The sequence below is a fragment of the Dromiciops gliroides genome, chromosome 3 (genome assembly GCF_019393635.1).
Source record: "Dromiciops gliroides isolate mDroGli1 chromosome 3, mDroGli1.pri, whole genome shotgun sequence".
NCBI classification, from domain to species: Eukaryota; Metazoa; Chordata; class Mammalia; order Microbiotheria; family Microbiotheriidae; genus Dromiciops; species Dromiciops gliroides.
In genome coordinates, this window is record NC_057863.1 from 122,164,524 (window position 1) to 122,188,176 (window position 23,653).

The 23,653-nt window shown below is 37.6% G+C and overlaps 1 protein-coding gene across 2 annotated transcripts; it reads left to right on the forward strand.

Moving 5' to 3' along the window:
• The first annotated feature begins 877 nt into the window (after positions 1-877).
• On the forward strand, positions 878-17,910 carry KLF5 (Kruppel like factor 5). 2 transcript variants are annotated; one of them, XM_043996070.1, is made up of 4 exons: positions 878-1,612; positions 3,718-4,591; positions 6,012-6,071; positions 17,451-17,910. In XM_043996070.1, the coding sequence occupies exons 1-4, from the start codon at positions 1,340-1,342 to the stop codon at positions 17,627-17,629; spliced, it is 1,386 nt and encodes a 461-aa protein (XP_043852005.1). In that variant the 5' UTR covers positions 878-1,339; the 3' UTR covers positions 17,630-17,910. The 2 variants fall into 2 exon arrangements, with proteins under 2 accessions (XP_043852005.1, XP_043852006.1); XM_043996071.1 differs by having other exon boundaries at positions 3,718-4,294.
• The last annotated feature ends 5,743 nt before the right edge of the window (positions 17,911-23,653 follow it).

Here is a 23,653-nt window from a genome sequence, read left to right on the forward strand (position 1 = left end):
GACTTGTGAACAGGTTTAAAAATACACCATACATTTCTGATACTCTCAAGATGTATTAAAAGAAAATGTTAATAGATGCCAATTATGCATTAGTCCCACTCCTACGTAGAAATAGGCAGTAAACTTTGGCCATTTAAAATTCTAAAGGGAAAAGGGGAGGGGGACGATTTTCCTGCAAGGGTTTTAAAATAAAAACCGACCACCTTGCAATAATTCCCTAAATGTAGAATCTTCTTACTTTGTTTTTGCTTAAATGCATAATTCAGTGATAAAGGCACAAAAAGAAGGGAGCTGCTATTTAATTAATTCGTCTGTACCCCACTGCACGGATTTCCCCTTAGAAGCACTATTTCGCCCACCGCTAATTTCAATGCACTTTACAACCTCGGAACCCCCGCCTAGTAGCTTTTTCTGGATTTCAGCTCTTGAGTTTCAGGTCCTTGCCCAACACCTAGGACGTGCAAAACTCTTTTTCCCTCTAATCCCGGTAGAGAACAGACCGAAGAAATCTGCCCCCGGCGTCTCCACCCAAAATGCTCTTTCCTCCTCCCGCCTGCCCCCCTTCTTCTTTCCCTCCCTCCTTTCCCGGGGCTCTACAATCTGTCAGAGAACTTGTGTACAAACTGCGACGCTGGCCTGCGCGATGCTCCGCTCGTGGCCTGAGAGGGGTGCGGTCCCAGAGAGGGAAGGCGGGGCCTTCTCTCTTTTTTTTTTTAATTTAAGGAGACTCTTCCCTCTCATAGGCTAGCCGCCCACGCAGGGACGGCCCAGGAGCCTTCGGATAAGCCACTGGCCCCGCCAGTCAAGAGCCGGAGCCCCGCCTCCTTGGAGTAGGGTGAAATAGAGGCGGGCATCATGTGTCAGTAGACAGCCGGGGCCAGGTACGGGCGTTTGCTCCGTGGAGCCGTGGGAGCTGGAATCCCGGGGTGTGTTGTAGTGGGGTGGGGCGGCGGAGAAAGTGGCAGCCCGGAAGACGGGACGTCGGAGTTCAAGCGTGCCCCGAGTGGAAGACTTTGGGCTTGTTTGTTGTTGGGTGTTTTTCTCTTTTTCCTGTTTTTTTTTTCTTTCTTTTTAAAAATTTAAACCTCTGCCGCCGCCGCCGCTGCTGCTAGGCGGGGGTCGATCGGTGGGTGGGAGAGACCGGAGCCTCCCTCACCTCTTGGTGTGTCTCCCCTCTCCTTTTCCCGGCCCCCCCAACCCAACTTCCTAGTCCTCGCTGCGGGGTCGGAGCGGAGGCGGGGAGCGCGCTCCATCCACAGCCTCTGCCCAAGCGAGCGAGCGAGCGAGCGGAGCGGCGGCTCTGTCCCCGGAGCTGCCCTGCCAGCGAGCCAGCATAGCCATGGCTACGAGGGTGCTGACCATGAGCGCCCGGCTGGGGCCGGTGCCGCAGCAGCAGCAACAGCCGCCGCCCCAGGACGAGCCCGTGTTCGCCCAGCTTAAGCCCGTGCTGGGAGCCGGGAACGCGGCCCGGGAAGCGGCGCTCTTCCCCGGGGAGGAGATGAAGCACCCGCACCACCATGCCCACCATCCCCAGCAGCAGCAGCAGCCGCCCCAACAGCAGCAACAGCCCCAGCCGGGGAGCACCAGGCTCCCGGCCGAGGAGCTGGTCCAGGTAGGAAGAAGCGCGCTCGCCTCTCCGGGTGTGTCCCGCAGTAACTCTCCCCTTCGGGGTAGAGAGGGACAGTGGCGCTAGGGCGTGGATGGAGGCGGGGGGAGGGGGACCTCCGCCCTGTGTTTGGAGGTTCGGGGACTCGCATTAGCGGAGGGAAAAGTCGGGGTGCCGTTCAGCACACACTGGTTATGGAGTGAAACCGACTGGAAAGATTTAAAAAGGGAATGGGGGGGGTGTCTATTTAACATGCGTCTCTATGTCTAGAAGGAATACGGAATCACAGTTTTAAACGCTTGATTTCTCCCCCTCCACCCCGAAGCCCCCGTCTTCCTGAAAACCCTACCTGCTGGGGGGTGCTGGCGTTTGGAATGATTTTCCCTTGTAAAGTGAAGTAGAAACGCGAAAGGGGCTGCTGGGGAATGCTCTCCTTAGGAGACTAAGGCTCAAATCTTGGCTTCCTTAACCTGTTCTAGACTCGTGGTGGGGCTGTGGTTGGGAAACGGAGGAGAGTGGTGAGGTTGCTACTTGTGTGGACGTGAGTTCCTCTTAGAGAGAAGGGACGAAAGGGACTGCGTGTGTGAGAGAGTCGTTTTCTTGGGAGTGTGCGCGCAAATTTCCTCTTGGATCAGTGTTGAAAGCTTGCAGTTGGCTTTGCACTTGCCTAGTAGCAGAATTAGAGCAACCGCCTGTTTCTCTCGCCCACGCAGAGAGTCATATAGCCCAGAAAAAACTTCCCGGGACTTTTAGCCTGTCCCGAAAAAAAAGTTGGAAACGTACCCACATGCAAACAGCTGGAAGAGCTAAAATCAGAAACCACTAACCACAACGTGAACCTAGTGCACGAAAGGGTTTACTTTACTTTTATTTCAAGACACTATTTAATAGCCCCTTTTGGTCTATTGTGTACTTGAACAGACAAGCTTCTGCTTGGTGGGGAGTAATGTCACAGGTTTGTTAGATGGTAATGTCATTTGTCAGAGATGTGGAGCTCACATGACATGTTAATTTTTATTTTTAAATGGGAGGTTAGTCCGGGAAATCCAGTACATATCCTCAGTAAGTGAATCAAGTTCAGAAATGAAACTCCTTTTGAAATTACGCAGGACTAGAAAATTACTACCTAATCCTGTGATTAACATTTCAGGATTGTGAGTTTGAGTGAGCTATCTATTCAGGTGTAGAGGGAGGGGGGAGAGAGAGTGAGTGAATATGTGTGTGTGTGTGAGAGAGAGAGAGAGAGATGGCTGGACTTTTTACAGAGTAAGGGGGAATGTAGCATTTGTCTACTGAAGAGTACATGATAAATGTTTTGCTGATGACTGTGCTGGTAATGTATCAGGCACTATCCACCCACGGGCTCCTTAGCACCACTGTACCAAGGGAATGGTTTTCCCCTAGGTAATTAAAGATCTGTTTAAGATAGGGATATGAATAGGAACATTTCATTATCATATTAACCAATTACGGGATCTGTTGATAAAAATGAATGTTTAAACAAATATTTTGTTCAAAGGTCACTTTTTTGGGGGGGAAACATTGTTTAAGTTTTCCTTAAACTGTTAAATACAAGTCACCGAAATATCCAGGGGATATGTTTTGTTTTGAATGTTTTAATTTTTAACAAGGGGAAATAGCCTTTAAAGACAGTAAAAATAATCTCTATATTATGGTGAAGACTGGAAGACATAATACACCATTATAATAATACAGTGCTTTAATTGTAATAAACTAATAGGACAAAAATCATGTGCTTTTTAATGGGTAATACTTTATTGCATCAGAAAGGAATGGTATTTTTACTCTTGCTTCCTTTTTTCTTTGTCTCCCTTTCCTTTAGTTTTTTTGTCTGGGGTTATTTTTTTTTATTGGGTGGTGGTGTAATTTTCAGTCTCTGAACTAATTATGAAAGACAGAATGGCCAGAGTAAATGTCTTGCTATATTTATAGCTCACTGGGAGATTTGCGCTAATGTGCTTTACTGGAATAGTCAAGGGGTCTGTATTAGGTTTTGCACCCCCATCCTCCAAGTTTATAACATGTTTTATTTCTCAGATATAAATGATTAAGAATAGGTGGGTTATGTGTGTTTGAATATTTTTTTTTAGACGAGATGTGAAATGGAGAAGTATCTGACACCTCAGCTTCCGCCAGTTACTATCATCCCAGAGCATAAGAAGTACAGGAGAGACAGTGCCTCAGTTGTAGACCAGTTCTTCACGGACAGTGAAGGGTTACCTTACAGTATCAACATGAATGTCTTCCTCCCTGACATCACCCACCTGAGAACTGGCTTGTACAAAACTCAGAGACCGTGCGTGACCCACATCAAGACAGAACCTGTGACCATTTTCAGCCATCAGAGTGAAACTACTGCCCCTGCCCCAGCCCCCACTCAGGCTCTCCCTGAATTCACCAGTATATTCAGCTCCCACCAGACTGCAACTCCAGATGTGAACAACATTTTCATCAAGCAAGAACTTCCAACACCAGATCTTCATCTTTCTGTCACTCCCCAACAGGGTCAGTTGTACCAGCTTTTGAGTTCACCGGATTTAGATATGCCCAGTTCTACAAACCAGACAGCAGTAATGGACACACTTAATGTCTCCATGCCAGCAGCCATGGCAGGCCTTAATACACTCACCTCAGCTGTTCCACAGACTGCAATGAAGCAATTCCAGGGTATGCCCCCCTGCACATACACAATGCCAAATCAGTTTCTTCCACAACAGGCCACTTACTTCCCCCCTTCGCCACCAAGTTCAGAGCCTGGAAGTCCAGACAGACAAGCAGAGATGTTGCAGAATTTAACACCCCCTCCTTCTTATGCTGCTACAATTGCTTCTAAACTGGCAATTCACAATCCAAATTTACCAGCCACCCTGCCAATTACTTCACAGAATATCCCAACAGTCAGATACAATAGAAGGAGTAACCCAGATCTAGAGAAGAGACGGATCCACTACTGTGATTATCCTGGTAAGTCAGCTTACCTAGTAGAGCACCAGTCATCATAGTTAGCATTTTTGTTACTCTTTTAAACTTCAATTTTAAAATGAAAGCTTCTTAGGAAAATGCTACTTGTCAGTAACAAGATCAGGCTCCCTATTTTTATTCTTTCAGCAAATTTGGGATCCAAAGACATGCACTGCTAATAATAGTTATGGCATGAAAATTCAAGTTTTTTTGGGAAAAAGATATTTTTAAACTTCACCTCTTTTTTTTTTTTTTTTAGTGAGGCAATTGGGGTTAAGTGACTTGCCCAGGGTCACACAGCTAGTAAGTATTAAGTGTCTGAGGCCGGATTTGAACTCAGGTACTCCTGAATCCAGGGCTGGTGCTCTATTCACTGCGCCACCTAGCTGCCCCCACCTCTTTCATAAAAAAGAAAATACCTTTGGGTAATGAGATAGTATATGGAAAAATAGAATCCTGTTAGAACTTCGACAATTTAGTGTGGTACTTAAACGGACATTCTCAAATTTCAATTTAAGATTTGATTCCTGTAGTCTTTGAACTATTAACCAAAACCATGTATGTGTATATGTGTATGTAACTACACTACTCAGGAAGTCAGTCTGGGAAATTTTCTCTTGCCGGAGTCACCTATGAGATACACATAGCTTGCACTCCATACTGTGACTGAATATGGAAGTTATACATTAGAAGCTGACAACATATAAAGTATTTTGAAGCTAGGCTTAAATTTCACCTATGGTTATTTGATTCTCCTTTGCATATATTTTAAACAGGACCTTGGAGGGAGATTTGGGTGGGTAGAAGAGAAGGAAAGGGAGGCCTCTTAGCCTACATTTTTTTTCTTGGCCTACAAAAATAGTGTTGTTTTGTAACTATATCTGTGATCCCAAATGTGAAGTGACTACCACAATGTAGGTTTGGACAAGTTGCTGACAGAAGATAGTTTTTGCCTTTAATAAATACAGGGTGTAATTTATTTACTGTGGTACATGATATGGCATGACAAATGCTGAATGAAGAAACAAATGTAGAAATATAGAAAATTACTGTAATCTGGAGTAATAATAACTAAGTTGTTAACTCTAGAGGACATTTAAGAGTTTTTTAAAAACTTAAGGATAAAAGTATTGGAATGAGTAAACGCAGATTTTTTCAGTTGTGACTGGACTCCTAGGTTTATTTTAATTATGTATGAGAACAAGCCTCCTAATGGTTTGTTTTTGTTTTTGTTTTTGTTTTTGTTTTTTTGGCCAATGTAATACTTTAGTAAAAACGTCATTTTAAACGTGAAGCTTTAAATATCTATTAATTTAACATGAGGGGTTTCGGCCTGATTTTTAAACATTGAATCATCAGACATCAAGATTTCAAAAGGCTCTACAAAATGACAAGCTATTTTTTCTCTCCTTTCTTATTTTAGGCTGCACAAAAGTTTATACAAAGTCTTCCCATTTAAAAGCTCACCTGAGGACTCATACTGGTATGTAATTTTCTAGTTAATTCTGGGAGTTGTGTAAATAGCATAAGTGGTATTCATCCTTTTAAAAGCCAGAACCTGTTTGATCTCTTTCTCCTGTCAACTTTATTTTTTTTTTAATGGCCTACCTTTTCAGCATGGGCTTGGCTCAAGCCTCCAGTTAAGTTAAAACATCCAGGACAGTATGGTTCCAGAATGGTGAGAAGAGGTGGTTCTGTCATTTGGCTCTCAATTCCTCAAAAAATGTAAACAGTGATTTTTACTAATGGATTTAAAAACCTCAATGGCATATGTTATTTCAGGTTTAAAAACTATTTAAAAAGAACTAACTTTTTCCCCTTTGGGAAATGATTTATCTGGTGATCTGTCACCATGATTACTAAAGTTTTTTTTTTCTTTTTAGCAATTTAAATATAATTGCTGTGCTAATATTTTTAGATTTCACCTTGTTCAGTTCACCTAAAAATACCTCTTTTATGTGCATTTTTTCTAGGCAGGTTAGGGCCTAAATAGGTGGGGTTGCAATATTAAGTGGTCCGGGAATTGGCTAGAGTTTGCAAGTCAAGAAATTTATTTTTATTTTCCTTAAATATGTGGGGGAGATGATAGAATATTTTATTTAAGAAGAATCTGAGATTTACCCATGTCAGAAAACTAGAATTTGTATATTTAGAACCTTTAAAAAGAAAAGTAATTTTGTATAATATATACCTATTTCCACAGGCAATAGCTTTTTAATTCTTAAAACAGCATTGATCAGTACTATAATCTTAGGCAGGTGCTAAAGTATATTTATATTGAAGTACTCTTGATGGTTTATGTTATAGCCAATATATTTACAGTCAGGTAAAAGTCTTTTTAAAGCTGTGAATTTAAAAGCAGCCTTCATTTAGGAAAAGAGGGGGAATTGGGGGGAAGGTGCCCGAATAATATGGTATTACCTGAAGTTCAAAGAAAGTTTGTTAATATAAGCAATGACCTAGCAAAATGTATTATTCTGTCATTGCTATGGAAACAAGAGTATTCAACAGTTACTTTGAATGGTTTGTTGGATTAGTGTAAAGACTTGAATCTCCCCAGGCTAGTTGTTACTATGGAAATTGAGTTTTGATAAATGAAGTAGTTATCTGTAACTGCTGCATTAAAGAAGTAAAAGCATTTGAACAAAGGTCAGTGCTTGAACAGACTTAATAGGAATAGAATTGCAGACATTTTGTACCTCTAGTAGGAGCCATGACTTGATATTCTAGAGATGGCAATGCTAAACTCTGTTTCTAATAGATGAGGTATTTTTATTTAGAAGTCCTTGGCCTTTTGATTGAATCTTGAAAATGAGATGAAAGGACATCTTCATTTTCTATCACTTAAAAAATAACAGGTTTTGGCTGATACCAGACACAAACGTGGCTTGATGTTGATTTGATAGAAACATAATATAGTATTAAGGACCTACTATATGCAAAACTCATGGAACGTTATCCTAAAGATTCTGCTTTTCTAAGTCAAGGCAAATTACCTAAAATAGGTTTAGACGTGATAATGTTGAACAAATAATATACATGATAAAAACCCCAAGGAAAAAATACCTACATATTACGTTTTCCATATGGGCCTTGTTTTACTTTTTAAAATTTGTTTCTTTTTACTGGATTTTAAGTCTTTGAAAATCTTTGTAAAATAGAGAACAGAGTTGGTAAAGGAAGATTGTAGTTCAATTGGTTATCTCCTTGTTGGAGCCAGTTGTATCTAAATAGCTCTTCAACCTGGTCAGATTTTTAGTACTCTTAAGCTTTTAGTGCTGATACTAGAGGGTTCAGGAACTTGACCTGTTAGCATATTGATAGCAAACAACTCTTAACTGTAGCCTTTTCTTTTGGGGCTGTAATTTAAAAAAAAAACCCAAAAAACATTAAAATAAAAAAGGTCATTACTGGTTTGGTTCACATGCATCAACTTTTTTCATTTATTCACTAAGAAGTTTTTTCTTCAACATCTAACCAGCGAGTGAGGCCATGTAATCCAGTTTAATAAAGTTTTGTTTGATAGTCTTTCAAATGCCTTGGGGAGGGCTTTAGCAGACTTGTTCATCTGGCTAAACCCGTTCTTCAGTAGTCATAGAGCACTGAAGTTGTTTTCTCCTTATTGCTGAGTTCTTAGACAATGCCTTTTAAATTTGTCTGTGCTATCTCTTTGTATGCTCCCCACCCCCACCAGTTGTGTAAAATACTTATGCCTTAAACAAGTCAAGGTGCACTTTGTTTTTTCTATTAAGATTTGACTAAATGGGTAATTTTCAAAGTATTTTCACTCCTATTTAGTAAACTGTTTCACTTCCTGCTGGAGAAAATTCAGCATGTTAGGAAATTTTGCTTGGAAATGTCCTTTTAAAAAATAACTCCACTTTTCTCTTAATTTCTAAGATGTTACAAAGCACTTTCCTCATTGTGGGAGATAGATAAATAGAAATGTTATGGAAATGAAGGCTTAGAGTGGTTAAACCTTTGGTTTCCTTTGATCTTAGTCTGCTTTATACATTTAAAAAATATATATTCTCAGAAGGGGTCTGTGGTCTTCATCAGACTTCCCAAAGGAGGTCTATGAAACCAAAAAGGTTAGGAAACTGATCTGTAGGTATCAGTGTCAAGAAGTCATGTTAATCTGACATGTAGGCACTAAAGTAAATCAAAGTGTAAGTACTCTAATGTTTTTAAAGTTAGTAAAGGGTTCAGGGCTGTCGAATAGGCCTTTTTTGGTTGTTAGCTTAAAAGAAAATTGAAAAGGTATCCCCAAAGCATCAGTGCTTTGGGCAATAAACTGAATGATTTCTTTAACATTAGGTGTATTGGTTGGATATGTTTTAAACATATTTGCAGAAAAAATTTTAAAAGCCTTTTTTAAATGACATTTTTTTCAGTTCTATGTTTGTCATCTATATTTTTTCTTTACCATTTATTTCCTAGTCACATGGAGATGTTTCATTAACTGAAAAATGTAGTTAACTTTTAGAAATTATTCCAGTGCCATCTAGTATGTAGAGATAGGAAATTTGTGTTTGGTAGCCTCTTATGTGAAGGTCATTTTTCCCCCCCATTAAGTTTAGTGATCTAGAACATGGCCCAGAACCAGGAAACTAGCATTAAGGCTTTGAAAGCAATCAAAGGATGACAACAAAGTTCATGTGCTCAGCGCCTTAACCTATTTTCTTAGAGACTATTTACTCTTACTTCAGATTTAAAAGATAAGAACTCAAAAAGCATCAGTCAAGGGCATTTATATAGAAACAACTAATGCTCTATACTTCCATGGAACATTCCCCACAATATATTACTGTGTTATGATGCATGTATTGAACCAAAGTTTATTAAATAACTGGGTCACATTTACCACTCTAAGGTTTTATAAAAATTTTCCTTTGCCAACAAGTACAAGTATTGTCCCCATTTTACAAATAAGGAGACTGAGATATATGGGTATATAGTTGGTTAAGTACATAGTTAGCTTCAAGAAAACTTCCGATCTGAAATGGTTTAAAAAAGATTTTCTTTCAGAGAGTGGATTTAGTACCTAGGAAATTAACTCAAGTTTAGCAATGGTTTCTGAGGTTGCTCCTTTATTTTTATAATTGCATTGATTTCAAATGCTTATACGTTTCTCCTTAAGGATTATTGTCCATTTAGAATTTTGTATTGGCATCCTTTTTGGGTGATGGCATTAATGGAAATGCTTAGGAGATTATATTCGATTAAATTCTGTATTTTTAAGTGCCTAGTATGTGCCAGGCACTGCTCTAGGCATACAGAGTTCAGTTTTGCAAATTAGAATATTTTTACCATGAACACAATGTAGTAGCACATTCAACAACTACAGTTTATCATGTGCTTTGTGAGACTGGGGTAACTTAGGTATCTGTAGGATGAATTTCATTTTGTGATGGAAATTGAGATCTATAATAGACTTGAAAGAGTGGATATGTTACTCTTCAGGGTCTACCTCTGAAGCTGTATCTTGGGCAAATTACTTAACCTCAGAGCCTCAGGATACTTTCAAAGGCTGAACTGTGGAAGGAAGGTACTGGTAAAGGAGTTATCTTACTAGAAATTACCTACACCATTGAAATCACATTCAGATACCCCTATTCTGCACTTCTCCCTCCCCCCTTTTACATAAGAGGCAAAAAGATTCTTAGAGATGACCTTGAAATGCAGTCCTTTATAGAAGGAATAGATAAGATCTAAAGATATCTTGGCTAAATTTCAAATGATGTTATTTTTAAAACTTGGTCAAAATTATTTGGAATGGAAAAGAATAATTTTATAATTGTGGGTTTTTTTTTAACGTATATATTTAATACCTGACAATCTTACTTAAGCTGATAGCCTTAGAATCAGGAAGATAGCAATGTGCATGGTGCCTAGCACACAGTAGGTGCTTAATGTTAATAATTGATTTAGAACAGGAGCTGTGTGACTGGGCAAGGCATGGAAACTAATGTTTAGTATTTGTATTCATCTTTCTCTTAAGGATCTGAATTAGATGATAGATGGCATTCCATCAATTGGAAGGGGATTGATTACACACCTGATTTTTGTTATCTTGAGATCGCCATTTGGGACCAGAATTTCAGATCTATTACCAAGAGCTTCACTGAAGTGCATTCTGAAAATTCTTGTCTATAGCTTGAAAATTTGTTATACTTTATGCTTTTAAACACATGATTTTTTTTTTCTTTTGTCAAAGATGGTTTTGTTGTTTTAAGAATAGAAGATTTTAAATTTCCATTCCTCATTGAGAAGACCTAACCTTTCTTTGTAGGACATGAGCTAATAAAGAAAACATTCATAAGAGAAATTGGTTAAAGATACTTTGTTTTGGGATTATTTTAATTGGAGGACAGAGTATTATCAAAGATTAATTTGTTTTCATTCTGGAAAAGATATCTCTGGTCTTGAATATGATAGTTTTCTACGGGACCCATATCACCATTAGTGAAAAATTAAAAGTATTGAATTAGCCTATCTTGGTAGCATCATTTCTGTCCCATCTGGTGTTAGGTGTATTCCAGGATTATTTCTAATGGCTGATTTAAAAATAGATAAAACTTTCAATTTTGACGAGTGTGACAAGCTGCATGTTTGACTATGCTGTAAATTGATTCAGGTTTTCAAGGATAGGAAGGAACCTTGTCAAGGAATCAAGCCATTTGTGTAGCATGTAACGTATGTACATGAATATATTATCACCTCAGAAAAGTACTTTTCCTACTTGTAATGCTGGCAGTGAAGTTTTGACTCTAGGATCCTCCCATAAATCAAATCTAATAATATTTTTTTGGGGGGGAGAGGCAGTTGGGGTTAAGTGACTTGCCCAGGGTCACACAGCTAGTAAGTGTTAAGTGTCTGAGGCTGGATTTGAACTCAGGTCCTCCTGACCCCAGGGCCGGTGCTCTATCCACTGTGCCACTTAGCTGCCCCATATATACTTTTTTTTTTTTTAAGTGAGGCAATTGGGGTTAAGTGACTTGCCCAGGGTCACACAGCTAGTAAGTGTCAAGTGTCTGAGGCCGGATTTTTGAACCAAGGGTACTCCTGACTCTAGGGCCAGTGCTCTATCCACTGCGCCATCTAGCTACCCCCCTAATATACTTTTAAAAATCCAAATATATGTCTTGTGTCTTATTAATGAGGCAGCTCGATTCTAGCATCATACTTTATAAGAAATTTTGTTACCAAACGTAGAGAAAACTAGGAGACAGAGGGATTCATTACAGAATTTTGCTTTCCTGCCTAACTATATCTTGGCAAAAAAAAAAAAAAGTTTTAGGTGCCCTGAATTTGTGAAGCTTAGAAATTCAGACTTTTCCTATAATGAGGGTCAGTCTTAGGCCTGAACCTCAAAGTACTTCATTGATTCAGTGTAGTTTTATTGGTTCTGTTACTGAACTCAGTATACCTTCATACTGCTCCATACAGTCTGTGTGTACAGTAAGGCAAACTCTTTAGATCAAGGAAAGAGCATGGGTGAAATGCATTTGGAGCCAAAGGGCCTATGTTCACATTCTGCCTCTGCCTCTTTGTCTGTTTGATCTTATTATATCAAGTCAGAACTTCTCTGTGCCTCAGTTTCATTTATAAGATGAGAGAATTGGGAGTAGGTGATATCTACAGTCCTGGTTCTTAAATCTCTTGTCTTTCTCTGTGTGCATGCACACAGTATAGAGCTTTTCTTAAGTTTAGAAATATGGTTCAGTATATAGTGTGATCACAAAAGACAAACCAATTTCCCTTATGAAAAGATTATTTAAGTAAACAATTCAGTCTAAAAATTTTAGAAGGCTCAGCATGGTCATAGTTGAACATGGTCATCACATAAACTGAAGACAAATCCTTGTTGAAATGAAGTATTGTAACTGGGGAAAGCAAAACATGTACAACTTTTGAAATGACTAAAAAATTACTTGTAAAACAACATAAACAGATACAGATTAATGTGGTTTAAAAATAATTTTTGAAAAGCTGAGAGAAAGAAAGGTCTTCCCCTAGATGGAGTTGAGTCAAATACCAAAAGAAATTTCTCTGAATTCTATTAGACTTGTCATATCTGTTGGTATGGAAGCTTCTTAAGGTAGGGTGCAGGCAAGAGATGAGTTTGTCTTTGGTTTAAGTGATTTGCACAGATATTGTGTGTTGAACAGTACTAAAATTCCAGGTCTGGCTGACATCACTGTGGGACTTGACATCATGCTCCTACTCTAGGAGCTTCCCCAGCAGCAGCCAGCAACACTTTTGAGGCCAACTGATCTATAAAAAGAGCAAAACACCATCCCAATGTATATAGTTCCTTAATCACCTTTTTAAGTAGGCTTTTGTGTGTCATGCACCTTTTTGGCAGGGTGGTTGAAGGCTTTTGAAGACTGATGAAGAAATTGAGATTGCTTCAATTATTTAAAAATGTTAAATTTTTAAATAATTGAAGCAAATGCAATTTCAGTGAGGTTTGTGAAAAAGTCCCGCCCCGCTAAATCTATCCCAGGTTTTTAAAAAAGCCCTTAAGTGGGTAGGTATCTTGGGGGGGGGGGGCATTGTCAACTAACTGGCCAGTCTTCCAGTTCTTAATGTAAGATCTTTATTTCACAGCCCATTAAAAGCTTACGCATTTTGGGTAATATTACTGTGATGCAAATACAGTAAGTTCATAAAAAGAATCATGAACCTATATATTTTCCTTTCAAAATAATGCTTTAAATTACTAAGGTTTTTAAATTGCTTATCTGCTCTGTACAAAAAGTGAAGATTAAGATTTGGGGATTGTCAAGTCGGGTTTTCACATCAGTTAGACAAAACATACATACTATGTTAAGACCTGGGAAAGCAGGGATCATTTATTTTACTTCTGTATTATTCCCCATAGCTCTTAGCATAGTGTTGGCATCTATTAGACACATGGTAAGCAGGGTTTGCTTGATTGTTTAATGTTACATGTGTACTGCCACACTTTAGAAGTTGTGGCTTTATTGGTGTTGGTATCTGCCCATTGACTCAGCTCTGTAATCCTTTTATGTTTTAATAAATGGCATTCTTGAGTAGTTGTGGCCAAGTATTATTGACCAGGCTTCCTTAATGTAATCTTAGGTGATGGGCATCCAGATTAGATGATGGGGATCTAGTTTGATAGGATCTGGTAGGACCTGCTGGAGCTCAAAATCTACTTGCATAACCTTCAAGCACTCAGCCAGGTTCTGTTTTTGCCTTTGTAGTCACTGGATTGACATAAGTTAGAGAGAGATGTATGAATTGACTGTTTTGACTCCTTTGATGCAGAAAAGTGTTTGTTTCTCCTACTATTGCCACATGTGTTTATTAGAAGGATCTTGACAGTATTCTCATGAAAGTATTGTTCTCTCGGTCCTTCTCAAGCTACAATTTCCAATTGCATTAATTGATTTTACCTTCTTAACTAGGTTTTCTGTGTATTTGGCAGTAAATACATTGAGATGAAGAGGGAATTTTTTAATGTAGCCTTTGTCTCCTTAAAAGATTTACAAATAATAATCTGTTGGCAGAATGAAATTCAGTTGCCTTTGGAAAGAGGGACTTTGATATCGAATTTTCTCTCACCATACACTGCTACTCCTTTTTAGGATAGCTTTTTCTACACATAACACTTCTCAGAATTGCCTAGGTGAATCTTCCTTTTAAGTTAAGAGTTTTTCCCATCTTAAAATGAGCTTCCCTGCTGCCAGAGTTCCCACTTGTGGTTCCAGAGAGTCTAGGTATTTAAAACCCCAATGCTACCTCCATTAAGCCACTCTTCTTAAGAAGCCAGATTTCACAAGTGGCTTTATATTATTATCAATGCATAGTTTGGAACAATACTTATGTGTTTTTAAATCAATCAAAGCAGCTGTTCTGTTTTGCTAATGGAATATTTAAATGTGATATTAAGGCAAAGTTACAGGCACCTATTCATAATGTCCATTTCCCAGTTTGCTTTCTTAAAGCATTTTCCTCCTTACCTTTTACTACTGTATTCAAACCTTCACTCTATGAAGGCTATTTTAGATGCATAGTTAACTTGTTAATATTTTTCTTCAAAGATTAGGATTGCTAATTTTTCATAATTCCTAAATAGAATTATATAATACATAAATTTAAGAAGGTGGGAGCTTGTTTTCCAAGTTGTGAAAACATGTAATTTTTCTTAGCTGTTGGAAAGCTTTATATTAACTGCAAGAACTTGAAAAATACATTTCATGTTGAAAGAGCCTAACAAAATATTTTAAATTTGGTGGCACTGGAATGGGGTTTGTGCAAAAATCCAATTAAACTTATGAAACCTCGATCCTGTTGAAATATAACTTAAAAGGAAAGCAGTTCAGTTTCCCAGAAGTACTCTGTAGAGTATTTCTGGCTGCGGAAGAAAGGCCTAGAGTGTGCTATTTGGCCAGAAGTTGGTACCACCTTCCTCCATGGTGTTTTACTTGAGTCGTGTTGACACTTTAACAAATCCCATGGAAGCTTCCCTGAAGTGGAGGAGGAGCTGGGTTTTCCTTTTACAGCAAAATATCTTGCTTGATACAATAATCAGGCTCTAATAAAGTCTAGGAAACCAGGGATATTCTTCATTGAATTAATCTATAGACATACAGTGTTGGAGTAGCACCAAGATTTCAGAAACTTAATGGCTACTGTATTTCTCACACAATCAGTAAAGTAAACTTTCAGACTATCAGCAAAGTCTTATTGCTTTATAGCCAACAAAAATATTGGACAAAAGGGTCTACTGTCCCTTGTTAGTTATTAAGGTAAATTCTGACAACCCAGTCTTGCTCATTAAATTTAGCAAAGAGCTCAAATGATTTCTTTTAAAATAAAGTAATTTTAGGCAATTTTTTTGCTTACCACAGAAACCAGGGATAAATTCCTCTTTCTAATAAATAGCAGAAAAGTACATATCAAGTGTGCTTGGCTCCAGAATATTTTTCATGAGGAATTTTTTTAAAACCCTTTCCTTCCCTGTAAAAAGATAGCCTTATTTTGATTTACTTCTGTTTTTCAGCAAGAGCAATAGCTGGTATCTCCAAATAAGAAATTAAGTGTATCCTCCTAACTATGTCCAAAATAAACAGGCTGAAAAGGTTAAGAGTGATGAAGACATACTTAGAGCCAGTTCCTCCAGGAGACAGCTGGTGGTGCAATAGAGGGCTAGGCCTGGTTTAGGAAGACTTGAGTTCAAATTAAACTTGTCCAATGAGATAAAATAATATAAAAACTGTTTGGTGTTGGAAGTAAATAACTAACATCAGAAATATACTTAGTGATGAGTACCTTAGATTGAGCTGAAAAAGTATATTATAGTTGGAATTTCTTTTGAAGTGACTATGAGGGAAGTCTTAAGTTAAAACATGATTATGTACAGTTTTGGAATTGTATATTCCTTCACCTCTCAAAATACATAATAAATTAAAAAATTTTTTTTCTAAACATTTTTGTGGGGCAATGAGGGTTAAGTGACTTGCCCAGGGTCACACAGCTAGTGTCAAGTGTCTGAGGCCGGATCTGAACTCAGGTCCTTCTGAATCTAGGGACAGTGCTTTATCCACTGCACCACCTAGCTTCCCTACATATAAAATTTAAAGTGGGGAAATGAGAAGAGTTTAGGGTTTCCCCTCTTTCCTTGGCTCTATCAGTGCAAAGGAGTAGAAGGTGGGAAGGCATTCTATTGAAACACTTCAACCACTAGGAAAGGTGAAGTGTAAATGTTCTAAGAAAAATAGGAATACCTTTAAAAAAAACAAAAAAAACAAAACACAAAAACCCTCATTCAGTACAGGTAGTATAATTTGTAGCCTTTATTTGCCTGGCCATATATAACATTTTACTTAATTCTATTGCACCTATGCGAGGCATAGTTATTAGTATAGCAAAAACTGTTATCCACAAATTGTAGACATCTTAGTTTAATATGAAAAACATTTAGCATCCATGTAAAATTCCATTTTTAAACTCCACTTTTATAAGGTACTAGAATACAGGTATTTAAACCAGTTCCGTTTTCCCCTTTACCTCTGCTCATTCCTCTCCAGCCGTAATATTTTAAATGTTGATAATTTAAAATCTTAACTCCAGGACAGTAGATTGTTTGCAGTGATTTTATAGGCTAATTTTTGAGGTGGTTTTTAGATGTATAAATCTGCCACATTCAGCTCAGTCTCTTTTCCACTTCACCCTAAATTATAACCATTTACAAATTTAGAGAAAATTTTTTGAAAACCCTACTTTGACAAGATTAAATTAATGATTTAAGCATTTTCAAAAGTGGTTCAAAAATTGCAGGATAAATGTCTTAATATAGTTGGGAATAGAGCATCAAAATGAAAATGTGGAGAAATAATAAGGTAACACTTTAGTTGTTTGGGAGTAAGAGGGCCCAAATCTATGACAATTGTTTAGGTCTGTACTTAGAGTAGAGTAATTCTTTGAAATATTTTAAAAGGAAGAGTTAAATTAGGCCATGGGGAGTTAGACTGGACAAGATGACGTCCTAAGGTCTCTTATGTCTAAATCTACGATCTTTCTTCCAGGCCCACTTTCAAGTTTATAAGTATAAAAGAATAGATAACTGCATAATAAGTAGATAACAAATCATCTACTATCTCCATAGATCATCAAAAGCTCTCCTTTTCCCTCTCCCTTTCTACTCCTCCCCTTATCTTCTGAAGCTTTTAAGATCTAGACTTTTTGGTATGCTTGGAGTCTTCTGGGGAGACTAAGAAAAGGAATCTGTGATATAAATTTTTTGTTCTGATGTGAAAGGTGATAATAGTATTGTATAGTTCTATTTGAACGTGCCATCTAACCTCCTCCTATTCCTTAATTGTTGCAGGTGAAAAGCCATACAAGTGCACATGGGAAGGATGTGACTGGAGATTTGCTCGCTCTGATGAATTAACACGTCACTACAGGAAACACACAGGAGCCAAACCTTTTCAATGTGCTGTGTGTAACCGGAGCTTCTCTCGCTCTGATCACCTAGCTCTGCACATGAAAAGACACCAGAATTGAGATGGAACTGTTTCTTGAGGCTTGTCAGAGTCTATGCAATTCATTATTGATGTTATGCAGTTAGATTTGGCAAATTTTTAACTATGAACTTACCATAAAGAAATTGAAAACTGGAAGTGTATATTTTGTATATTTGAGAGATAACAGGGAATTATGTTATTAATACCAAAGTGTTCATTCATTTTAAGAACCTGATACTGCTTGCTGTAATATATGGCTTTATTTGGCAGGTTTCATCTCGTAACAGGTAGTCACATCTCAAGGAGTTGAGTTATGTAGGTTTGGGGGAGGGGGGGGTTGTTTTGTTTTAAGGGGAAGAAGGGGGAGGGGAGAATACATTGGAAGGGGATGGTGAATATTTGCCTTGTTTTTACATAAGCACCATCATTTATTGTGACCCTCTTTAGAACACGAAATAAGTTGGCAGGCATGGAATGAAATTATGAATTACAATGTGTCAAGATTTTACTTGACTTTGAATTGTTTTTAAATGTTCTGAAATTCTTTGAAGAAGCAGTGTATGTGGAAATTCACAAACAGCCATTGAACAAATGTGTGGTGTTTTCTTTTTTTTAAGGATGTGTTGCATATATTTGCTATACAAATTTTTGTAAATGTGCAGATCAACTCTAAGATTATTCAAGTTTTTTAGGATTCTTGTAGAAAAATCAAAAGTACTGATTTTAAAATAATAGAACATTCACATGGAATTTCTTTTAAGTTACTTCTCCAAACACTACCCATATTACTTTATTGTAAAAAAAGAAAACCCTGGGAAAAAACCCACTCTGATAATCAGATGTACTTAAAAGCAAAATTTATGCACTGATTGAAGTGAATGCTTAAAGGGGCAAAGCATTTTACATAAATTGTAAATGTCAGTGGCTTAATGAGGATAGTTACAATATAAAATGTTAAACCTCTTACAATAAGCTAAACAGAGTATCACTAAGGAAGGATTTATGATGCAGTTTTTGTATACTGAAATGTTAGCTTGTGCAGTACTGTTGGTTCAATGCCAATTTTATTTTATGTGGATGTTGCATGTACTTTATAGTAATGTACAGTAAGATAAAAGACACAGTAATTTTACTTAAATTACAGTGCAGTCTAGTTAATCCATTGTTAATATTGACGCAGTGTCTGCCTTTAAATATTAAATGACATGTTGAAAATTTAAGGATGCAACTGCTACATTTATGCAATATAGAATAGTAATGTAATGCTGTTAACCAAAGGGCAGAATAAATAAGCAAAATGCCAAAAAGGGTCTCAAGTGAAAAATGAAAATTTAATTTTGTTTTAAAATATGTTTGTCTTTATTTATTTTGTGGAACTATAGTAACTTTTTTTTAGAAGACAATTTTACATAAACTTGATAAATTATAGTTTTGTTTGTTAGAAAAGTTGCTCTTAAAAAGAAATGTAAATAGTTGACACTTGGTGTAAATAATTTTGTAAGAGGCTTAATATGTTTATACATGGAAACGTACATACAAAGCATAAATTGGTTGCTGTTTTGCTTCTTCCCCCCCTTATTTTTGTATTGTGGTATTTCCTATGCAAATAATGGAGCAAACAGCTGTATAGTTGTAGAATTTTTTTTGAGAGAATGAAATGTTTATATATTATGACAATTTTTTTTGAAAAATAAAAAGTGCCTAAAAGATTTATGGTGTTCCTTTATATTAAACCTCATTTTTGCTTTTGAGTGGTAGCTTTGTGTAGTATAATGTCTGAAGGATTAGGTCACCTGGGCAAGTCACCCTAGCACTCTGGTTCTCAGTTGATTCTTCATATTGAACAAGGGAATTGGTAAAGGTGCATTGAAGTACCTTTGAACTTAAAATGATCAAAATTATGTTAACAAAGAAGTACTATCAGAATGACAATTAACAAATTCCATTCCTAAAGTTAATTATTTAAAAGTTACTGCCTTACTGAGGCAATTAATAAATGAAATGGACACCAAGAATGTTGAAAGATAGCATTTTATAATCTCCAAAGCCTTCATTTAAGATAAACCAAGATTGGATCTAACATGTAATTAGCTTTAAGAATGGAAGCGTAAGGGGAAGCTTGATTATTAGCTAATTGTTTTCCTTCCTGTGACTATTCTAGGCCAACCTTAAGTAGGGTTTGACTTGTGTGGAGCATGGAAAAAGGTTGTCCTATGACAGTCAAGAAAGTTCAAGTACTCTCTCTGATGCTAGTTGTGTTGTGACCCTCTACAAGTCCTTTTACTGGAGCACATGACTCCTCCCCCAACTTTGTCTTTACCAGAGAGCTAACATAGGAGAGATGACCTTGATGAATTCAAGTCACCTGACCCAGATGAATTTCACCCTGCTGACCTGAAAGAAATGACAGATAAGATTGCTGAGTCACTGTCAGTGATATTTGAAAGATCATAGAAAATGGGGAAGTTAAAACAAGATTGGAGAAATACCCTAGTTTTCAAAAAAAAAAAAAGGGAAAGAGGACAAATAGATAAAGGCTTAATTCTAGGCCAGTGAGATTCTGTGGAAAAAAATTCTTAGTGAAGTATAGATGTAGTGAGCTATTGTGGCTTCATTAAGAGCAGGTCATGCCAGTCCTTTTTTTGGCTAGATTACTAAACTGGTAGATTAGAGGGATGTAGAAATTATCAACTGAGTTTTAGCAAAATACTGCATAAAAATCACGCGGAGAAGGTGGAGAAATAGATGAAATTATATTCAGATGGATTTGGTACTAGTTGGATCTAAATGTCAGTTAATGGTTTGATGATAGGACACCAATGGCATACTTCAGGATCTGTGTTTAGCCATGTGCTTTTTAGCATCCTTAAAAACTTCTCATAAAGGCAAAGATGGTGTACTTAAGAAATGTACAAAGGCAGAAACAAATATCTAGACAAGCTAAGCATTGAGATGGATCTAATAAAATGAAACTCGATAGAGCCAATGTAACCATCTTGAACTTCAGTTTAAATAAATTTCACAGCTACAAGATGGAAGAGACGTTGAGACAACAAATATTGAAAGGGCTGGGGTTTTAGTGGACTGCAAGCTATAGATCCGACTGTAGCATAATATAAGTAAAAAAAACTAAGGTAATTTTGGCTTGCATTGAGAAACCAAACTTCCAGTAATGGGTGCTAGTCTCTCTGTACTCTGCCATTACTCTGCTGAAGTATTTTAATTCTTGGCTCCATGGTTTAGGATATTTAGTAAAGGGGGGGGCGGAGTATATAAAGGGTACCCTTGATTGAGTCCACATCATCTACATCATATAATGTTTTCCTTTTTTTTTTTTTTTTTTTGGTGAGGCAATTGGGATTAAGTGACTTGCCCACTGTCACACAGCTAGTAAGTGTCAAGGGTCTGAGGCCGGATTTGAACTCAGGTCCTCCTGAATCCAGGGCCCGGTGCTCTATCCACTGCACCACCTAGGTGCCCCATATGATATTTTGATTTAGCAGTAAGAAGATTCAAGGGGCCATGAAAATTGTCTTCAAGCTTTTGAAGAATTTTTACATTAAAGAAGAATGTCTTACGTTTGGCCCCAGAGGACAGAACTAGCATTATTGCATGGAAGTTGTTAAAAAGGCAAAATTAGGCTTGATGTTAGGAAAACAAAGTCTTTTCTAATAGAACTGTTCAAAAGTGTAAGGGTTAAATGGTGGAGATTCCTTTCATGTATGGATTCCAATGGCTTAAATGGCCACTGAGATCTCTTCTAACTCAGATTCTGTGGTGTTCTTGAGACTAAAATCATGTATGAATCATTTGGTGTGAATAAAGCAAACAATTTAGAAAATTGTTCTAATAGAGTGACCCCTTGATTTTGTACATGGTAGATTTTTAATAACTGTTGAGTTAAATCGTTTTTTGTAGGTATTGGGGAACCATAATGCTTTTGAGTTGGGAGTAAACTGGTAATCATTTGTATATTTCTAAATAGACACTTTTTTTTTTGCAGGGTTAAGTGACTTGTCCAGGGTCACACAGCTAGTAGGTGTCAAGTGTCTGAGGTCGGATTTGAATTCAGGTCCTCTTGAATCCGGGGCTGGTGCTTTATCCACTGTGCCACCTAGCTGCCCTGTAAATGTTTCAAGGTTGACAAAGGGTTTTTGGTTTTTTTTTTTTGTTTTGGTTGCTTTTTTTTTAATGGCAGCTCTCTAAGCTAAGTATTTTAAATATAGTTATCTCTCCTTGTTTTTAAGATGGGGAAATAATGAGTGGTTTGCCCAAAATCACATAGCTAGTACTGTTAGGCAAGTTTTGAATCTAGGTCTCCAGATCTCCAAGTCTAATTTTTTTCTACCATATTTCTATGTTTTATTTTTTCTATGTGCTTTTAGGAACTTTTAATCTGGCATTTCACTCCCCCCTCACCCCCGCCCCCCCAAAAAAAGATTCAACTAGAGCAGGGAGACACTGGATAATATAGCAGTCCAGGAGAGGTAACAAAAAGCCTAAACTAGGCAGTGGGGCAGTGAAGATGGAAAGGCTTGGGAATAGATGCAAGAGATACTAAGGAGATAGAGTGGCTATGTCTTGAGAACTGATAACTTGCAAAACATGAGCTAATTATGTACCATAAATTTTTTCAACCACTTTATTCGTACTGTTCCTTGGCAGAAGTAATGCCGGTTTCTTCATTTTTCCCCCCTCAGATATTTAGTCCTTTTGGATCAATTCTTGACTCCTGACTCTCCCTTCCTTAGCCCATGAACTGAAATTTAATATTATAGTTTCTGTCTGATTAGAAACACTTCTTAAAGGTACTTAACTTTTTGAAACACCATTCTCAAGAACAGGCACCTCTTTGTATTCACTATAGCATCCATTCTTATAAAAGGAATTACCTTCTCTGGAATTTGTCACTAATTCCCATTTTCTCCACAAGCAGAAATAATAGTAGCTTCTATTGTCAATGTTAAGGGAGAATTTAAATGGCATGAATTGCCCAATGAGTCGTCCTTCACAGGTCTACAACCCCCTTGAGCTCCCCTGGGTATTGTAGGGGAGATTCTTATTGTTCACATCTAGGTTAGAATAGATGGCCTCTGAAACCACAAAATCTCTTAAATTGAAGGGAATCTCAGAAGTCAGGTTAGTTCAGGGGTTATTTATCTTTGTGTCATGGACCCCTTCTCAGAATATGGGTTTTTAAAAATTATCCATATTGAATTTATTGTGGAATTATTTTTGAAGTCAAGATATAATTTTTTCCTATCTGCATTCACAGACCCTTTAAAATCTATCCATGAACCTCTCAGGGGTTTGTGTACCCGAGGTTAATTACTCCTGGATTAGTCCAACCCACTTTCATCAGCTGATTTCCCTGTTCAGTACCCTTTGGTAGTTAGGTTGTCTGAATGACAAAGTCCTCCAAAATCGAGGGCTACCCTCTCTGTCATGTTTTGCATTTCAAGCCCACAACATAAATTGCTTCTTTCCTCACAATATTCCTGGGTTGATCCATTGTTTTGCTCCCCAAAGCCGAAGGTCCCACTCAAGTCCTATCCATTCTTCAAGACACAGCTCAAGTTTGACCTTTTTGAAGACTTTTATTACATCGGTCCAATGGTATTCCTAATGTGCCACTGTAGAACTTATTAGTTCTTTTTGTTTGGAGAGTATGTGAGTACTGCAATTTGTTATCTCCAAAAACTCTTTCAGGATAAAAAGACTATAGACAGATGTTGGCTTGTATCCTCTACTGACCTAATGAATGAATACACATTCAACAAACAGTTGGAATAAGCTAAATACTCAGATAGGTGTTGGGGACTATTCAGTTGTGAATAGGACTAGTTTATTACCCCCTAAAGACCTTAAAAATCTCTTTTTGAACACCTTGTGGGCACAACAAATATTTGTTCATTGATTGTTAATTTAGGTAAAAAGAAAATTCACTCTGCTGAATGATACCATACCAAATTTAACAGTCTGCATTGATGACATTAACCAGAGTGCTGCCAAATCACACGTATAACCTTTGAGTTTTTGTTTTGTTTTGTTTTTAAGTAAGATG